Source organism: Dendrobates tinctorius, unplaced genomic scaffold (genome assembly GCF_039654945.1).
Source record: "Dendrobates tinctorius isolate UK_male_01 unplaced genomic scaffold, ASM3965494v1 ptg000016l, whole genome shotgun sequence".
NCBI classification, from domain to species: Eukaryota; Metazoa; Chordata; class Amphibia; order Anura; family Dendrobatidae; genus Dendrobates; species Dendrobates tinctorius.
Genome location: NW_027361684.1, coordinates 54901542 through 54920889, shown reverse-complemented (window position 1 = coordinate 54920889; position 19348 = coordinate 54901542). Strand labels below are relative to the sequence as shown.

The 19348-nt window shown below is 45.2% G+C and overlaps 1 protein-coding gene across 4 annotated transcripts in view; it reads right to left on the bottom strand.

The window, feature by feature from the left end:
- The window catches only part of SH3KBP1 (SH3 domain containing kinase binding protein 1), a 585247-nt gene that overhangs the window by 154825 nt on the left and 411074 nt on the right, over positions 1-19348 (bottom strand). Inside the window, exon 1 of one of the 4 annotated variants that reach the window (XM_073565876.1) lies at positions 15685-15830. The exons of the other annotated variants lie outside the window; for them this stretch is intronic. Within the exon in view, the coding sequence (XP_073421977.1) occupies positions 15685-15696 (12 nt within the window). The 5' untranslated portion in view covers positions 15697-15830. Of the gene's footprint in view, positions 1-15684; positions 15831-19348 lie in introns of those variants that run through there. 4 annotated transcript variants of the gene reach the window in all.

Below are 19348 nucleotides of genomic sequence, written 5' to 3'. Positions count from 1 at the left end.
TTCCCTCATCCACCTGAGTGGGGCATGGTTGGATATTAACCTAAACTTCCGTCCCACCAGGTAGTACCGTAATGTGTCCACTGCCCATTTTATGGCCAAACACTCCTTCTCTACAACTGAGTAATTTCTCTCACAAGAAGTCAACTTCCTACTCAAGTAGAGAACAGGATGCTCCTCCCCACGTATCTCTTGGGAAAGGACAGCTCCTACCCCGACATCTGAGGCATCTGTCTGGAGGACAAATTCACGTTTAAAGTCTGGGGCCACCAAAACGGGTTGCTTACAAAGCGCTCCCTTCATTTCTTGGAAGGCTGACTCTGCTTCTTCGGACCAGCTGACCATCACTGACTTTGTCCCTTTAAGCAGATCAGTTAGAGGTGCAGCCATTGTGGCGAAGTTTGGGATAAACCTCCTGTAATATCCCACAATCCCCAGGAAGGCTTTAACTTGCTTCTTTGAGAGAGGTCTCGGCCATGTTTGAATTGCCTCCACTTTATTGATTTGGGGTTTGATCTCGCCACGCCCCACTACATATCCGAGGTACTTGGCTTCTTCTCTCCCCAAGGCACACTTCTTCGGGTTTATTGTAAACCCTGCCTCTCTTAGAGCGTCAAACACTGCTTGGACCTTTTCCAGGTGAGTCTCCCAGTCCGGGGTAAAGATGACGATATCATCCAGGTATGCAGCAGCGTATAGCTTATGAGGTGCAATGATTCTATCCATCGCCCTCTGGAAGGTTGCTGGAGCTCCCTGTAGGCCAAACGGCATCCGGACATACTGGAAGCACCCGTCTGGTGTGGAGAATGCCGTCTTCTCCTTGGCTTCCTGTGCCATGCGGATCTGCCAATATCCCTTGGTCAGATCCAAAGTGGTTATGTACCTGGCAGGTCCAAGTCTCTCGATGAGCTCATCAACGCGTGGCATGGGATAAGCGTCGAACTTGGAGACCTCATTCAGCTTCCGGTAATCGTTGCAGAACCTCCATTCACCATCAGGTTTTGGGACCAGGACAATCGGGCTCGACCAGCCGCTCTTGGATTCCTCAATGACCCCGAGCTTCAACATACGCTGCACCTCCTTGGAGATTACCTCTCGCCGGGCCTCAGGAATACGATATGGTTTCACGTTCACCCGCACATGTGGCTCGGTCAGAATTTCGTGCTCCACCACCTTCGTGCACCCCGGCAACTCTGAGAACAGGTCCCGGTTTTTCTGGAGTAACTCCCGGCACTGCTGCTTCTGGGCCTTCGATAGAGTCTCCGCTATGGTAACGGCTCCAACCTCCCCTTCTAGGTTGCCCAGCAAGCACGGAGTTACCGCTGGCTCTCTATCTTGCCACGGCTTGATAAGGTTAACATGGTAAACCTGGTATGGCTTCCGTCTTCCGGGTTGGTGGATCTTGTAGTTTACGTCTCCCAGTTTCTCCACCACCTCATATGGCCCTTGCCACTTGGCCAAGAACTTACTTTCCACCGTCGGGATTAGCACGAGAACTCGGTCTCCCGGATTGAACTGCCTCACTCTGGCTGACCGGTTGTAGACCCTGGCCTGAGCCTCTTGTGCCTGGCGGAGATGTTCTTTAACAATGGGCATCACCTTTGCAACCCTCTGCTGCATCAGTGCCACATGCTCAATGACGCTTCTGTGGGGCGTGACTTCAGCTTCCCAGGTTTCCTTGGCTATATCTAGGAGACCTCGCGGATGCCGGCCGTACAGAAGCTCGAAGGGGGAGAACCCCGTGGAGGCCTGGGGAACTTCACGGACAGAAAACAGTAAATACGGTAAGAGACAATCCCAGTCTCTACCATCTTCCTCTATGACTTTTCTCAGCATGCTCTTCAGGGTCTTGTTAAACCTCTCAACAAGGCCATCTGACTGTGGATGGTACACTGAAGTCCTCAGCTGGGAAATTTGCAAGACTCTGCACAATTCTCTCATCACCTTGCTCATAAAAGGTGTCCCCTGGTCGGTCAGGATCTCCTTCGGCAAACCCGTCCGGGAAAACACATGGACCAGCTCACGGGCTATACTCTTCGCAGAGGAGTTTCTCAGGGGAATGGCCTCAGGATAGCGTGTGGCATAGTCCAGGATGACTAATATATACTGATGACCCCGAGCTGATTTAACTAAGGGACCGACCAAGTCCATGGCAATTCTCTCAAATGGCACCTCAATAATGGGCAGTGGCACAAGAGGGTTCCGAAAATGAGATGTGGGGGCAGTTAACTGACATGTCGGGCAGGACCTGCAATAGTTTACTATTTCCCGGTGACACCCAGGCCAATAGAACCTCTGTACAATCCGTTCCTGGGTTTTTTCCACCCCCAGGTGTCCCCCCAAGATGTGTGAATGGGCCATGTCCAACACTTTTCGTCTATAGGGGCCTGGTACTATTAACTGCTCTGCCACCTCCTCCCTTATTTTCGTGACCCGGTACAACAATTCCCCACTCAACATAAAATGGGGAAACCTTGTGTCTGCTCCCGGCTCTTGTGCAACCCCATTAATGACGGTGACATTGTTAAAGGCTTCCCTTAGTGTGGGGTCCCTATGTTGGGCAGTCCCAAAATTCTCCCCGGCCACCCCTAACTCCGGGATGTCAGGTACAGGGGACCCTTCCTCTTCATCCCCAACAAGGACACATAAAGGGAACTCGTCTGCCTCTGGTGGTGGCGATACCTCAGTGGGGTGGATTGGTTCCCTGCTCTTGCTAGCACACTTAGAACCCATCCCCCACAGATCCCAAAACAGACAGAAATCCCTGCCAATAATTATGGGATGCAACAAGTCTCGAACAACGCCAACTTCATGCGACTCGGTGCCATGCGCCGTTTCAATCTTCACCCTAGCCATAGGGTAGTCCTTTGCATCGCCATGTATGCACCGAACACCAATCTTTTTACCCGGGAGTATGTTTAGAGGAAAACTGGCCCTCACAAGGGTCACCAAGCTCCCGGAGTCCAGAAGCGCCATTACTGCTCGACCGTTCACCTTCACGGGACACGCTTGTGGCCCCTTGTTAGGTAGCGAGTTCACACTGCAAGCTGGATATGCGTAGTATGAACTACGGCGTCCCATGCTGCAGTCCATCTGCTCGGTGGTCTGGGGACAACGGGCCGCTATATGTCCTGGCCCATGACACTTCCAGCAAATAACACCCGATGGGACCTTGGGCACCGCCTCCCCCGCCCCTTTTGACCTTGGACGCACCACCCCTTTTTGTGACTCCGCCCCCTGCTGGGACCCCCAATATGGAATGGGCTGCTTCCCCAAGGAACCTTCCATCCCCTGGTATCTCTCGACCAGCCCAACCAGTTCATCAGCATTTTGGGGATCACCCTGGGCAACCCAAGTCTGTAGAGGTCTCGGCAGAGAATGCACAAACCGATCCATCACAACTCGCTCTACCATCTGTGCAGGGGAAGCCGACTCTTGCTGCAGCCATTTCTGGACCAGGTGCAACAGGTCAAACATTTGGGAGCGCGGGGGTTTGTCCCGGTGATAGGCCCAACGATGCACTCTCTGTGCCCTGGTAGTCATTGTTACCCCCAAGCGGGCGAGAATTTCCGCTTTTAATTTGGGATACTCTCTGGCATCTTGTACCGTCAGGTCAAAGTACGCCTTCTGGGGCTCCCCCGTTAGGTAAGGGGCCAGTACCTCCGCCCACCGCTCTGGCTGAAGTTTTTCCCTCTCAGCCACCCTCTCAAACACCGTCAGGAAGGCCTCCACATCATCCTCAGGGGTCATTTTTTGTAATGCGCGTCTTACCGCCTTCTCGACGTCGGTGGCATCAGCCCGACCTGGGGTTGGGGCGCTCGTCCTGCCCTCCTGGATGGCGGTTGCCAGAAGCTGCATCTGCTGCCGTTGTTCCTGCTGGCTTTGCTGGAACTGCTGCCGCTGCTCCTGCTGGCTTTGCTGGATCTGCTGTAACAACAGCTTGTTGGTTTCCTGCTGCAGTGCCTGGGACTGGACCAGGTGTTTCATGAGGTCCTCCATGATTCCAGGCAATGCTTGTTGCCCCGCTGCAAACTTCACCCAGGACATGCAGCAACTGTCTCAAGTCTCTGCTGGGACCGCTGCCCGCACGTGTACCACCAATTGTGGGGATGTGGCTCGCTTAGGTGCAGCGGGAGACAAATGTGAGACAGGTTCTTCCACAGTGCTTGCAGTTTATTCACGGCATAAACGCACAAGGCAACGTAACAGCAAACAAATAGCCTTTTAGCTCAGGCAAAATAACACAATGTCCGTAGTTGTAGACTCAGAGCAGGAGTCTCAGCACACATGGGAGGTTTAGTCCTCCCCACACACAACTCCTTGGTTCAGGAGCAGGCCTCATTATAGGGCTGTAGCCACACCCACGTTCCCAGCAGCTGACTGGTCACCTGACTGTGACCTCACCACAGGTCCTTCAAACAAAAACAATAACAATATCTGTTATGCTTTACTTCTGCCTTACATTATAGAGACAAGCCATTTATGAGACACATATCTCCCATCGATTACACGACCCTTAGCCCTGCCACAATACACATAGAATACATACATATATATATATATATATATATATATACACACATGTCATTGAGACACATATATATATATTTATATTTCACAGAGTTCTTCATAGCTGAATAGCCGCTAATTCAATTGCCGGCTTTTGTCAAATCATTCCCCAACCCGACATGAAATGACACATGGCTTACATACAGTAAACCATTTCATTTCATGTTTTGTTTTGTATGTCTTTCATTACTAATTAGATGAGGGTTGATGTGTAAAATTTGGGAGGTGTAGGTGTTAATTTAAGGGGTTAATTCGTTGTAAAAAAATGTGTGGGCTCCCGCATTGACAAATTACCGCAGGAGCCCAAAAGTGACACCATTCTAAAAACTGCACCCCTCAAGGTGCTCAAAACCACATTCAAGAAGTTTATTAACGCTTCAGGTGCTTCACAGGAATTTTTTTGAATGTTTAAAAAAAATGAACATTTAACTTTTTTTCACAAAAAAAATTACTTCAGGTTCAATTTTTTTATTTTACCAAGGGTATCAGGAGAAATTGGACTGGAAAAGTTATTGTGCAATTTGTCCTGAGTACGCTGATACCTGATATGTGGGGGGAACCACTGTTTGGGCGCATGGCAGAGCTTGGAAGGGAGGAGCGCCGTTTGACTTTTTCACTGCAAAATTGGCTGGAATTCAGATCGGACGCCATGCCACCTTTGGAGAGCCCCTGATGTGCCTAAACAGTGGAAACCCCCCACAAGTGACCCCATTTTAGAAACTAGACCCCCCCCCAAGGAACTTATCTAGACCCCCAAGGGCTTCACAGAAGTTTATAACGTACAGCCGTACAATTAAAAAAATCATATTTTTTTCCACAAAAATGATCTTTTCACCCCCAATTTTTATTTTCTCAAGAGTAACAGGACCCCAAAAGTTAATGTGCAATTTGTCCTGAGTACGCTGATACCCCATATATGGGGGTAAACAACTAGTTGGGCACATGGCAGAGCTCGGAAGGGAAGCAGTGCCATTTAACTTTTTTGGCTAGAATTGAGATCGGACGCCATGTCGCGTTTGGAAAACCCCTGATGTGCCAAAACAGTGGAAACCCCCCAATTCTAACTCCAACCCTAACCCTAGCCCTAACCCTAGCTCTGACCCTAGCCCTAACCCTAATAGGAAAATGGAAATAAATAATTTTTTTTTTATTTTATCATTTTTCCCTAACTAAGGGGGTGATAAAGGGGGGTTTGATTTACTATATATGGCGGGTTTTTATTTTTGGGAGCTGTCATACGCTAAAAGACGCTTTTTATTGTAAAAATAGTTTATGCATCACCACATTTTGAGAGCTATAATTTTTCCATATTTTGACCCACCGAGTCATGTGAGGTCTTATTTTTTGTGGGACGAGTTGACGTTTTTATTGGTACTATTTTCGGGCATGTGACATCTTTTGATCGCTTTTTATTCCGATTTTTGGGATGCAGAATGAACAAAAACCAGCGTTTCATGAATTTCTTTTGGGGGGTGCGTTTACACCGTTCCGCGTGCGGTAAAATTAATAGAGCGGTTTTATTCTCCGGGTCAGTACTGTTACAGCGATACCTCATTTATGTTGTTTTTTTATGTTTTGGCGGTTTTATGCAATGAAAACAATTTTATATAAAAAATAATTATTTTTCCATCGCTTTATTCTGCGAGCTATAACTTTTTAATGTTTTCGCTGATGACACTGTGTGGTGGCTCGTTATTTGCGGGAAAAGATGACGTTTTCAGCGGTAACATGGTTATTTATATGCGTCTTTTTGATCACGCGTTATTGCACTTTTTGCTCGGCGGTATGATAATAAATCATTATTTTTTGCCTGTTTTTTATTTTTATTTTTTAAGGCGTTCGCTAAAGGGGTTAACTAATGGGACAGTTTTATAGGGTGGGTCATTACGGACGCGGCAATACCAAATATATGTACTTTTATTGTTTTTTTATTTTCAAAAATGAATTTATTAGGGAATATTTTTTTTTTTTTATTATTTTTACTTTATTATAATGTCCCATGGGGGACATCACTGTCCTGTGACAGATCGCTGATGTTACATCACAGATCGCTGTGACAGATCAGCGATCTGTCACAGGCACTGCTGCAGACTTCCTCATGCCTGCGCTCTGCAGGCACTGAGGAAGCCAGCTCCCTGCAGGCCGCCGAAGGTCCCCGTCGCCATATTGGATCCGGGGACCTGCAGAGAAGGCGACCCCCGCAGCAGCGCTGCACATCATGCTGCTGTGGGGGTCGCAGGGAAGCATGGAGGGAGCCCCCTCCCTGCCGATGCTTCCTTTAACCCCCGGTACACCACGATCATGTTTGATCGCGGTGTGCCAGGGGTTAACGTGACGGGGGCGGTCTGTGACCGCCCCTGACACTTTGTGCCGGGTGTCAGCTGTGATAATCAGCTGACACCCGGCTGCGATCAGCTTAGCTCCCCCCCCGTGAACGCAGCTGATCGCGCTAAACGTAATATTCCGTCCATGGGAATTAGGTCCCAGGTCACATGGACGGAATATTATGTCCATTGTAGGAAAGGGGTTAAAAAAATGTGAAAGTGAGGGGCCCTGCTGGAGATTTTGCAATGATGAAGCATTTTCTTATATGAGCCAAGCTGAAATATGTCCCTGATGTCATTAGATGCCAAAATAAAGTCTATGACCCAGATTCATTAAAGCGATTACATCAGAATTATGGCATAAATTGCTTTGAATAGTCGAAAAATGTTTGCATTGTCACACCAGTTTTGCCAGATTCGTCATGATCTGGAACAGGAAGGGGGCATGACATCACAGCTGGTCATGACTATCTGTGGCGTACCTCAAGCCAGAAATATTACTTCAGTCACCGACAGAAGAAAGATTTGTGGTGAGGCACGCGGGAGCGCAAGCCACTTGGCCCGAGCCTCCTAATCAGGAGCATCTGACTCCAGTAGGCCCCTTCATTAAGTCAGAGTGAAAATTGCTGGTCTTCATGTATCGGGGCCATAGGTTTTTGCTTCCTCCACTACTGAGCAATCAAATCTCTCAGAAACCCAGAAATCAATTTCAATAATTCTCTGACAAAACACTCGAAGCAAGCTGCCATTTATTTGAAAAGCCCTTTGCTTGTAAATTAAATCTCGAAGTGGTGATGCAAGGTTTCAGGGCTCCGAAGAGCGTCAAGACCCCTTTGGATACCCGAGGTTTATGGTAGTAGACTATTTTGAAGCTTCAGACACATATCCATGCCTTGTGAGCAGAAAAAAAGGAACATATTTTCCATTACTAAACACTGCACAACAATGTCTACTGTACATAACATTAATACCACAAGGGGTGGGACACAGCGCAGTGCCACTAATGACGTCCTGCTGCTGATTACCATGGAGTATGAGGGGTCAGGAGCAGACACCAGCGCAGCCAAGAAAACATACCTTAGGGTACCGTTACACCTAGCGACTCACCAGCGATCCCGACCAGCGATATGACCCGGTCAGGATCGCTGGTGAATCGCTGGGTGGTCGCTAGTGAGCTGCCACTCAGGCAGATCTCACCAGCGACATCGCTGGGGACGGGGATCGCTACTTACCTGTCAGACGCGGCGATCCTGCGTCCTCCCGCCCGGCTCCACGCGTCGCTCATCGTCACAGCAGGAAGCGCCGCAGGAAGCTGACGACGAGAAACGGTCCAGCAGCTTCTCGCGCGACCAGTGACAACCAGCGGGGGAGCCGGTCGGAGGTAAGTATCAGACACAGCGATATCGCTAGCAATATCGCTGCAACGTCACAAAATCGGTGACTTTACAGCGATATTGCTAGCGATATCGCAGTGTGTAACGGGGGCTTTAGCCTAACCCCTTAATGGAAAACCTTGGCGGTAAAGGAGGTGAAATGTTCAGAACTTTCCCATAAAGCAGCCATTTTGGCAGATGACAGCTTTAAGATCATGCAACATACAAAATTAAAAAGAATAGGGTGTTTCTCCATACAGCTAATTTAGAAACATACTCTGTAGACCATATTTAGTTGATATAAAACATCTGTAGAACTTTTTGCCAGAAAAAAAAAATCCTGCACGTAGTTCATTGCTGAATTAGTGCTTGCAAATTTAGGTCAGGCTTACTTTTATAGGTATTATTCTACAGTAAACATTTACTCCCATTATTACTGCAGTAACTAGACTGCTATAATTACCGTACTGGAATAACATCAGACATGGCAATTAAAAGATATATAAATAAGCTTACATGATTTGGCTGCATGTGTCATTAGTGAAAATGAAATCATATCGACGTATATACTATACTAGGCATAAAACATAGCACAGCATATTGCAGGGCCTCCTAACATGACTATCTGCACCCCTGTATGAGCCAGGAAATCTCTGACATATACCGTACATTAAATTCTTCTATAACTATCATTGACCCAGTGTATTAATGATGAGTGCCCTTTCGGTATAAATCCATTCAGTATGCATTATGCAGTGCTTACAGAGGGTTATTGCCTTGCAGACAAGTGGCTGGAGTAAAAACTAGGGTTTTACTGCTTTACAGAGGCCCCAAAAGTGACTTTCTGGCTTTGGTCTGGCTGCTATAGATGTAGCATACTGCAAACAAATATACAGAATACTGCAGTAGACTAAAAAAATATATAGAATACCATAGTGGACTGTGCTTTTCCATCCAGGATTCAGAAAAAAAAAGATATGTTAAATGGATACATTTTTAAAAATGAATGTCTATGTCACGGAGTTACCACAACGGAGCAGAGCCAGAAGACCAAAGCATCTGGTTGCTCTTACTCCGCTGCTGGGAAGAAGCACTTCTCCGGTTTATTAAACGTGTTTATTTCTTCCAGCAGAACAGGGGTTAATCGGCCATGTTGGAAATCCCTGTTCTCAGCTGTGCTCGGTTAGCCACTCCTTTTCCCTATAAAATCTGGGCTCTATGATCTAGTCCTTGTCAGAGTTAGCACTTGCTGCATGACAATACGTGGGAGAGAAGCAGGTATGAGAAGGAGGGCTGGAGGAGTTATTAGTGACTGTTGTTTGGTTTGTATGCTTGGTAATTCCTTATCCTTCCCTGTTTTGGTTTCTTCCCCTTCCTGCACAAGATCCGCTGTTATATGTGAGTGAATATTTTGTGTGTGGAGTTTTCCGTTTACCCTTGTCTTTGTTGCCCTGTTTGTCTGGTGGGTGTACTGCTGGGCACAGTAGCGCCCCCGCTTCCCTGGGTGGGGGAAGGGGATAGATGAAGGGCTAACTTAGGAGATAAGGCAAGGGCGGACATCCCGGCATCTTCACCATCTGAAGTATCCTGGGAAACAGGGCGAGCTAGGGCGCCCCCTAGTGTTAGGGCCAGGAAAGGAGCCCCTGGTCCCCCAGGAGAGAAGAATGACAGTGGCATTCAGCACCAGCCGCCAGGGAACAGCGGCTTACAGTAGCGGTTCTTCCCTGGCGGCCGTCCGTGTACACGGAGGACAGTGTGAACTGTTCTCCGTGTGCCGTGTTCAGCACGTTTTGCGGACCGTGCGCTTCCACAAACACTGACATGTCTCAGTGTTTTGCACACGGACCGTGTGTCCGTGAAAACACGCTGACATGTGCAGAGACACATTCATTTTAATGTGTCTACGTGTGTCAGTGTCTCTGGTACGTGAGAAAACTGTCACTACACGTACCGGAGCCACTGACGTGTGAAACCGGCCTAAAGTGTATGTAGCTAATATAATTAGCTGTTTCTCACCATCCCGAGACCCAGCGATGTTCCCCACTGTTGTTTTGGGGAATGTTTACAGGCTGTAGTAGTTACAGAACTTTAACAGCGCTGCAGCCAATCACTGAGCTCAGCACACACACGTGCGTCACTTAGAAACCCGATGTGTACCTTAGTTACCAGCGCGCTGATGCAGGGAGCTGGTAACTAAGGTACACATCGGGTTTCTAAGTGACGCACGTCCCTTAGATACCCGATGTGTACCTGTCATGATCCATGCTGGATCATGACAGATAAAAAGCACAGGTAGCCTTTTTTTTATCCTTAAGCTGTGCTTAAGTGTGGCTTTTGCCCCCGGTGGCCATTTGGATTATTGCACTGTGGTGTCGTTTGTTCTAAGTTTGCCCCCGGTGGTGAACGTCATTGCACTCTGTTTCTTTAGTTAAGTGCACGTTTATAATGCAGGTGTGATTGCTGGCTCTGCTATAAAAGAGTCACAGGTGTTGCAATCAGCGTTGGTGATAGTATTCATTTCAACCATCCTTGGTGGAGGAAGGCGCTGGAGAACGTTCCTTGCAGCACTGTCTTAGCCCTGGTGTGGAAGGAGTCATAGGGGATTTCCTTGTAGCTTTGACAGAGCTTGGTGGCAGCGTTTCAGGAGGAGAACTGTTATGAATGGGAAACCGAGGAGGAAAAAAAGACAATAAGCTAAGTCTCAGAAAACCAGAGAAGTTGGTAACTATGCAGATTGCAGATCCCTGATCTTAATCGCACAACTAGCAGCAGTCGTGGAGCGTTCCTACGTTGGTCCTAGACGCCTCGGCACAACCGGAGAACTACATAAGCCTAAAGCACTGAAAAGAGGAAAACTAACTGCCCCAGAGCAGACCCCAAAGGAAAGACAGCCCCCCCACATGTATTGATGGGGAAACAAGATGAAAATACAAACAAAGGCAGGAAAATAGGCTGAGCAAACTATGGGGCCTGGCTAACTAAAAAGGACAGAAAAGGAATCACACTGTCTGCAATCTGCCAAAAAAAAACCTACAAAAATATTGTCCAACACTTCTGATAGCAAAATTAACCCTGAAGTCACTAGACTTCTAAACCTATATCAGCACTCTGAAATATTCTGAGACAGAGCAAAAAAGAGGCCAATCAAATAAGGGACAAAAAGCAGATTGGCAAATACTGAATAATAGGAGTGGAATTTCAGCATAGCCCCAGCAGGGGCAGGCTAATTACACAAAAAACTGAATTGACCAACAAGCGCAAGTGTGAACATTAGCAAAAAACAAACTTAACTTGAGAAGACTGGAAGAGAGCTGAAGTCCAGGACCTGAGAAGCAGACTGAATCACCAGCACCCGGATAGGGCGTCGGCTGTCTTATATCCAGTCTGATACTCCAGAGATCCAATTGTTATCTTCGTCATCAGGTGGCAGATCACTACCACTTAAACCAACCGCACTACCTCCTGTCACCATCAGAGGGAAAACGGAAGGGGAACTCTTAACTGGTGGAGGAGAAAATGAGTTCATGACAGAGAGCTGCATTCTGGTGGTGGACTCTGTTGCCAGGAGCAAGTGCAACAGAGTAAAGCTAAGTGGTGTTTCCGTGTTTGTGTTTTTCCTTCGTGTATTAGTACAGCGGTGGGGCCAGTGCCTGCGCCACCCAGTTCCCTAACAAGGGATAGGTGTAGGGTGTGCAAGGGGGACAGGTATCCTGAGCGGCGCCGGTGCGGAACCGGCATAGGGAACGCTAGGAGCGTTAGGGACACTGACTCAAGGGAGTGCAGGAGGTCGCCACGTCCCCTTTCCCTATCGCAGGGCCCACCGTTGTAACTGTTTTCCCTTCCCCTTGTCTTGTTGTTTTAGCTATCGGCCTGCGGGCCGTGTCACACAGGACTGTATCACGTGCCGCATCTTGTTGTTTAGTTACCGGCCTGCGGGTTGCGTCACACAGGACAGGTCCACGTGACAGTACCTTAGTTACCAGCTCCCTGCATCAGTGCGCTGGTTACTAAGGTACACAGCGACGTCGGGCGCTGGGCGTCGCTGTGCTGATCGCTGGTGAAGCTGTCTGTTTGACAGCTCACCAGCGATCACATAGCGACTCACCAGCGATCCTGACACGTTGATATCGTTGTCGGGATTACTGGTGAGTCGCTATGTCTGACGGTACTTTTAGACCACCTTCTTAAATGCTGTCATACTCTGAGTAAAGTAAAATAAAAAAAAGCTTACACTTTTCTCTCGTGCCAGCACTGTTAGGCCAGGATCACACATGCGAGAAAATCGCACAAGTCTCGCATCTCAATATCCGGCACGGCCGCCGTCACTCAGGAGCGGAGCACTCAGCTGCATAGAAATACGTGCAGCCGCGCACTCCGGTCCCGAGTGCCAGCGGCAGTACCGGGTTATTAAGATGCGAGACTTTGGCGAGTTTCTCATAAGTCTGACCCCGGCCTTACAGCGATATTGGAGCCAGGTCTCCTGGAGCTCGCATGACACTGTTATGCCATGTGAGTACTGCAGCCAATCAGTGGCTGCTAATTAGCTGCTTCACATCCATTTCCCTTGGACAAAACTGGGACATATGGGGAAATGTGAACACTGCAGCCAATTAGCTGTTGATTGGCTGCAGCGTTTATGTGACATAAAAATGTCAAGGGAGCAGCAGGAGACTCTAAGCTGTCATTGCTGGACTATTGCTGGTGCAGGAGGAGAGTATAAGCTGCATTATATTTTATCCAGTGACTAGAGAATTTAAAAGGTGTTGTCTAAGTTGTGGGAAACCCCTTTAGTGAACCGTAGTTATGAGACGGAAACACATTAAAAAAATGTCATGGATAGTGGCTGAAAAAGTGTTAACGTAGAGTGTAAACGAGTTTAGGGGCTGTATGCTGTACCTCATCATCATGTACAATTCCACCTGCTTTTTAGCTAGATGTGGACCTCCTACTTCTTGAGCCTCTGTGCAGCTGAACAGGTTGCATCAATCGTATGTCCTCCCTGCTGTTCCTGGCATCCAACTGAAAAGGATTGTAGGGGGAGCTTTGTGAGAACAGCTTTGTTTCTCAGATGACAAATTCACAATATTCCTCCCAAATATCCTTCTCAACTGAAGACCAGGTACAGCACACACACAAAACTCTGGTGCTGGTAGCCTATTGTAGATGCTCCAAATGTTCACCGAATCAACCTTTTACAAGAATATCATACATTTAAAAGGGTTAACCATGATTAGAAAATCATGGCTGCTTTCTTCCGAAAAAAGCAACACCCCTGACTACAGGTTATGTCTGATACTACAAATCAGCCCCATTGAAGTAAATGTAACGGAGTTGCATAATCACACATAACTCATGGGGGGGGGGGGGTGTTTCTAATCAAAGTATGCCATGTTGTCTAATACTGGACAAATTCTTTAATTCATTACTCAAAACCCCAAAACTTTCTACTGTTAGCTGAAATCTGGTTCTGAGCTGAGAACTAGCATGTCTGGTAAGTGTACTCTAGGTTCGAATTATAGACAGACATTCAAGTTTATGCCTATAAGGGTTTGCTCGCATCTGAGCGGTGACGTCAGTAACGTTATCGCAGTTCAGTAACCTTACTGATGTCACAGCAGCCGCGTTACACAGAAGAACCAGCAGTGGCTGCTGCTCCAGTCTATGGAGCTGTGTTCTCTGAACCCCCGGGGCTTCATAGACTAGGCGGAGAAGATGGGGATAGTCATAGGACGTCCATATCATGGATTGGGGCAGACCCCTGTGGATTATTTTTTATGGTAACAAATGGGTAAAAAAGGGCAATTGTCAGGGAGTGCTATGTACAATTAAAGGACTTTTCTGTGTGTGTGTGTTTATTTCTTTTGACTATGGGGTTAGAAACGGAGTGTCTGACAGACGCCTCTCCATTACAAACCCCTGGGTTTGAAGTCAGTAGAGATTATACAGCTGACATCAACCCCAAAACTATTACCATGACTGCCACTGCACCAGTTAACATGTTTGTCTATAATTTCTTTCTAATCTCCTGAGACAACTCTTTCCTTTGCTTCCTCTTGTCCATGTTGAGTGTGATTCACACCAGGTCACCAAGGGTACCAATAATTTTGACTACGTGTGTATTAATAGGCTGGAAAGCTCCATGGTTATTGGCTTCTTACCAGACTGACAACATAAGCTCATAGCTGTCTGCTTTTCCTTAGCTGGTTATTAAAAATAAGGAGAACTCCCAAGCCATTTTTCTCATTTATTTAAATATATCACTGACATCTTTCTATCTATCTATTCTATGCTGATGGTTCGGGCTTTGAATTTACAGTATACATGTAGCTGCACACTCTTGTCCTGGTTATCGATGCGAGAGACTCGAGTGAGTTTCTCGCCATCATACTCGCAAGTGTGACCCCGGCCGAAAGTTGGGTGACGGCAAGTACTGTACCAATTGCAATTTTTGGTGTCACCCAGCATTCCCGAAAAGAGATAAAACTGAGTCTCTAATGGTTTGAGGCAAAAGGACCACTAGAAAAGACATTCTTCTTAGGTGTCATGGCTTGCATTTACACTGGTTTATGTTTGGGTTTGTTATTTTTTTGATGGCAAGAATATCTCTGACGACTGCATAATTCTTATGGAAAAAAGTTAAAATGTGAAAAACACAACTGTAAACTGAGCCCGCTTGCAATATTGTAATTAAAGATGGGAGATAAACTGAGCATGCGGAGCCTTATAGCCCCAGTGATAGGCTGCTGTCACTGCTTACTGTACATAATATAACATACTTTCAACCAATACCAGTTCAGGCATGCTGAGCCTAGTAGTTCACAATGCAATGCAAAGGGCAAAAAACATTTCCATGTATATATGCATTTTCACATAGAAGATTCTTGCATTTTGTCTCTATATATCACATATTTTTCTATGCACGTTTACCCTTCACATTATATTTTACATCAGTACTACAGGAAAAAAACAAGTTTACAATATTTAAAGATTTGTATGTGAACTACATATAGAAGCTGAAAAAGTCCCAAAATGGACAGACTGTGGCTACAGCACAGTAACGGCACATCATCTTCCTTGCAAGAGGATGTCACGGAAAAATAAATTAGGGTAAAGATGAACACACATCTGGAAATACAATTCCTCCAGAAATGTAAAAAAAAAAAAAAGTTAAAACTGCCACATAAGTCAGGGCAGCGAGAGGCTGACTAATCACTAACAGATTAAAACAGTTCTTCTAATGAACATCCCTGGAAGTAAGACTACACGGAGGAGAAACTTTCAGTGTGCAGCCTCTCACCACCCTGCCAGCACTCAATGGAGTTCCTGTTTCTTTTTTTTCCGCTTCCTCCTCAGGCTAATACTGCCACATCATAATACTGTAAATATGACAATAAATAGAAAAACACAAGACATTCAAATACCTCATCTCCCATTGTGAAAAGTGGCTGCTGTGCAAAATGTCCAAGAAGTCAGAACTCCAATCCTCCCACTTCCTTTAAGCAGCTAAGTACACAAAGACTGACAGACACAGCCTAATACTGAGTCACACTTAGGGCCAAATGAGCTTGCAGGAAAACAAAGCTTACATTTGTTTATTACACAGGAAGCTTGGAGCAGTTTACCAGTTGGGAGACTTTACGTTGGAGGTTTCCCTATTTTTTTTTTCTACTTTCTCTCTCCAAAAAATGCAGCTTCAGCTCTGGTGACTTTCAGCAGGGAGGATGCATCAGGAATATTTTAGCATTTTCCAGTGTGGGATGCAACCATTTACGGCATACACACAGGCAAACACTGAGGACGCTTGGGTTTGTTTTTTTAGGTACGTTTTTAAAGACTCTTTTTAAAACTTAATGTCATACTTACTAACAGAGCTCTATAGATTAAGCAAGTAACGGTAAAGTTAACAAGAGGTAAAGAAGATTTGTTGCGAGTTTTTGGGGTACAGATTCCACATACGACCATGAGATCAATGTGAATTGGATTGTTGAAAATCCCGTTCGAATTCTGAAAAAAATGACCTTCGATCACCGAATTCTTTCAGATTTTGCAATACTATAAAGCAAAATCCGCTTAGATCTCAGTGATGTATCACTAACTAGGCTGCTTAGTGTAGTTTTTATAAAATCATTGTTTTATCAGCAGGAGATTATCACTAGAGGACTAGTAAACCTGCTGCCAAGTAGCACAATCCTGCCCCCACCACTGACTGTACACTGTGCATAGGCAGAAAGCCACCAATCAGTGGTGTGGGTGGGGTTATGCAGAGATCAGCATTCAGAGAACTGACAGATCTGCAGCAGATAATAGTTTTGTATCAAAACTACAGCCTGCAGTAAAGTAAGTGATACATTGCTAGAATCAGAGCCTCTGCCACTACATTATGCTGATCTCAAATAGGGTATCCAAAACCTAGTGACAGATTCTACTTAGAATTTGCAACTCATTGCACATGGTCATATTACTGATTCGTACAAGCTCAGAGTTATACGGTTTAGTAAGCAATACTAATAGATACAGCTCTGGCAAAAATTAAGAGACCGCTGCACAGTTTTATAAAAATCGGCTTCTCTACATGTCTGACAGCCATTCCATTCCAGTGTCAGTTGAATTCCAACCAGAGTACATCTCATTCTACTTAATGTGCTTCTGATTAGGTGATCACCTGAACCAAATCTTATTTAACGAAGGAAAGTATAAAAAAAAACCCACCTGTGATGTTCACAATCCTCTTGCAAATAGGATGGCAAAACAAGTGCTAGTAATATCCCAAAAGTAATAGGAATGAAAAAAAAAAACTTTTAACCATGCCAAAGGAGTTGAAAAGTCTTGAGTGTGGAAAAGAAGGGCTCAATTCTGGCTTTACTAGCAGAGGGATACAGTGAGCGACAAGTTGTCTCCATCCTTAAAATTTCTCAGACAACAGGTACAACAAGGTCAAGAAGTAGACATTGGAGACAACAAAGCTACAGATCAGCAGAGGGCGAAAACGACTCTCCACTGACCGAGATGACCATCATCTTATTCGAATGTCACTCAGCAACTGCAGAATGACATCAAGTGACCTACAAAAGGAAGGGCAAATGGCAGCTGGGGTGAAGTGCATTGCAAAAACAGTTCGTAACAGGCTCCTAAAGGCAGGGCTCAAGTCATGTAAAGCTAGAAAAAAGCCTTTCATCAATGGAAAGCAAAGGAGAGCCAGGCTGAAGTTTGCCAAAGACCATAAGGATTGGACCATAGAGGACTGGAGTAAGGTAATCTTCTCTGATGAGTCTAATTTTCATCTTTGCCTAACACCTGGTCGTCTATTGGTTAGACGGAGACCTGGAGAGGCGTACAAGCCACAATGTCTTGCACCCACTGTGAAATTTGGTGGAGGATTGGTGTTGATCTGGAGATGTTTCAGCAAGGCTTGAACTGGACAGGTTAATCTTTGTGAAGGATGTATGAATCAAGCCGCATACAAGGTTATCCTGGAAAAACATTTGATTCCTTCTGCTCAGGCAATGTTCCCCAACTCTGAGGACTGGTTTTTCCAGCAAGACAATGCGCCATGACGCACAGCTAAGTCAATCAATGTATGGATGAAGGACCACCACATCAAATCCCTGTCGTGGCCAGTCCAATCTCCAGACCTAAACCCCACTGAAAACTTCTGGAATGTAATCAAGAGGAAGATGGATAGTCACAAGCCATCAAACAAAGAAGAACTGCTTAAATTTTTGTACCAGGAGTGGCATAAGGTGACCTAAAAGCAATGTGAAAGACTGGTGGAAAGCATGCCAAAACGCATGAAAGCTGTGATAAAAATTAAGGCTATTCCACAAAATATTGATTTCTGAACTCTTCCTGAGTTAAAACATTAGTATTGTTGTTTCTAAATGATTATGAACTTGTTTTCTTAGCATTACTTGAGATCTGCAAGCACTGCATTTATTTTGTTATTTTGAACATTTCTCATTTTCTGATAATAAATACAAAATTTAGTATTTGGAAATTTGAAGACATGTTGTCAGTAGTTTATAGAATAAAAGAGCAATTTACATTATGCTTAAAAATATACCTATAAAGGGAAAAATCAGACAAACTGAAAATTTTACAGTGCTCTCAATTTTTCCAGAGCTGTATAGCTGAAGTATAGCTGAAGCTCCACTGTACCTCAATATGCCTCCGATTTCACATAAAGGGCCTTATTTATTATTGCATTTTTGCCTTTTTTGTCTACTTTTTGGTGTTATTGATTTGTGACAAATTCTTCTTTTAATTGCATCTTTTTTAGTTCTATTTTAGAAGTGTTGGCTTGTTGTCTGTTTTTTTTCTTTATATTTGCTTCTGTGGGCATCATATTTTGTTTTCTAGATGTCTATGGCTGAAAAATCAATTGTACATTTTTTAAAAGTCACACATTTTGTGCCCAAATGTATTTAAGCTCCTTCTGGAATGATTTTATGAAATGCCTGATTTCTTTATCCCCCATAAATTTTGTGACATTTTAGAAGAACATGTGACTTGTTGCATTAGAAAGGCAGAAAAAGGTAAAAGAAAACAATAAAGCGCATGCTTGCTTTTGAGCAAATTTCATGAACTACATGAACTACATTATATTTTGATGAAATTGGCACAAAAAATAAAGTAAAGAAAGAAAAGTGACATAAAACAACTAAAAATTATTAATTAGATCCTTAGGTCCCGATTCATTAAGACTTGTTTTATTCACAAGTGTTAATGAGGGACGTGCAAGAATAAGATGAGTTGAATTCATTAAGAGGCGCACACCAGTAAACGAATTGGGAGCACATGATCAGTAGTAAATTGGTGATTTTGACGGGTGGTCGTTACCACATCCCTTCCAGGCTCCTCCCAAGCCCCACCTACTTTAGAGGAGCTGCTTACACTGGCATGAAAAAGTCCAAAGTTGCCAAATGTTTGTGCAACTCAACATTGCTTAAAAATTTAGCGACTGTTTAAAGTGTTTTTCATCAGTGTTCTCACATAAAAACATTGATGTATCAGCCCACATCCTTTTTGGCAGACCACGACTTCTTGTCAGACAAACTGTAAAAAGCATCAAAAACACATCCTAAATAT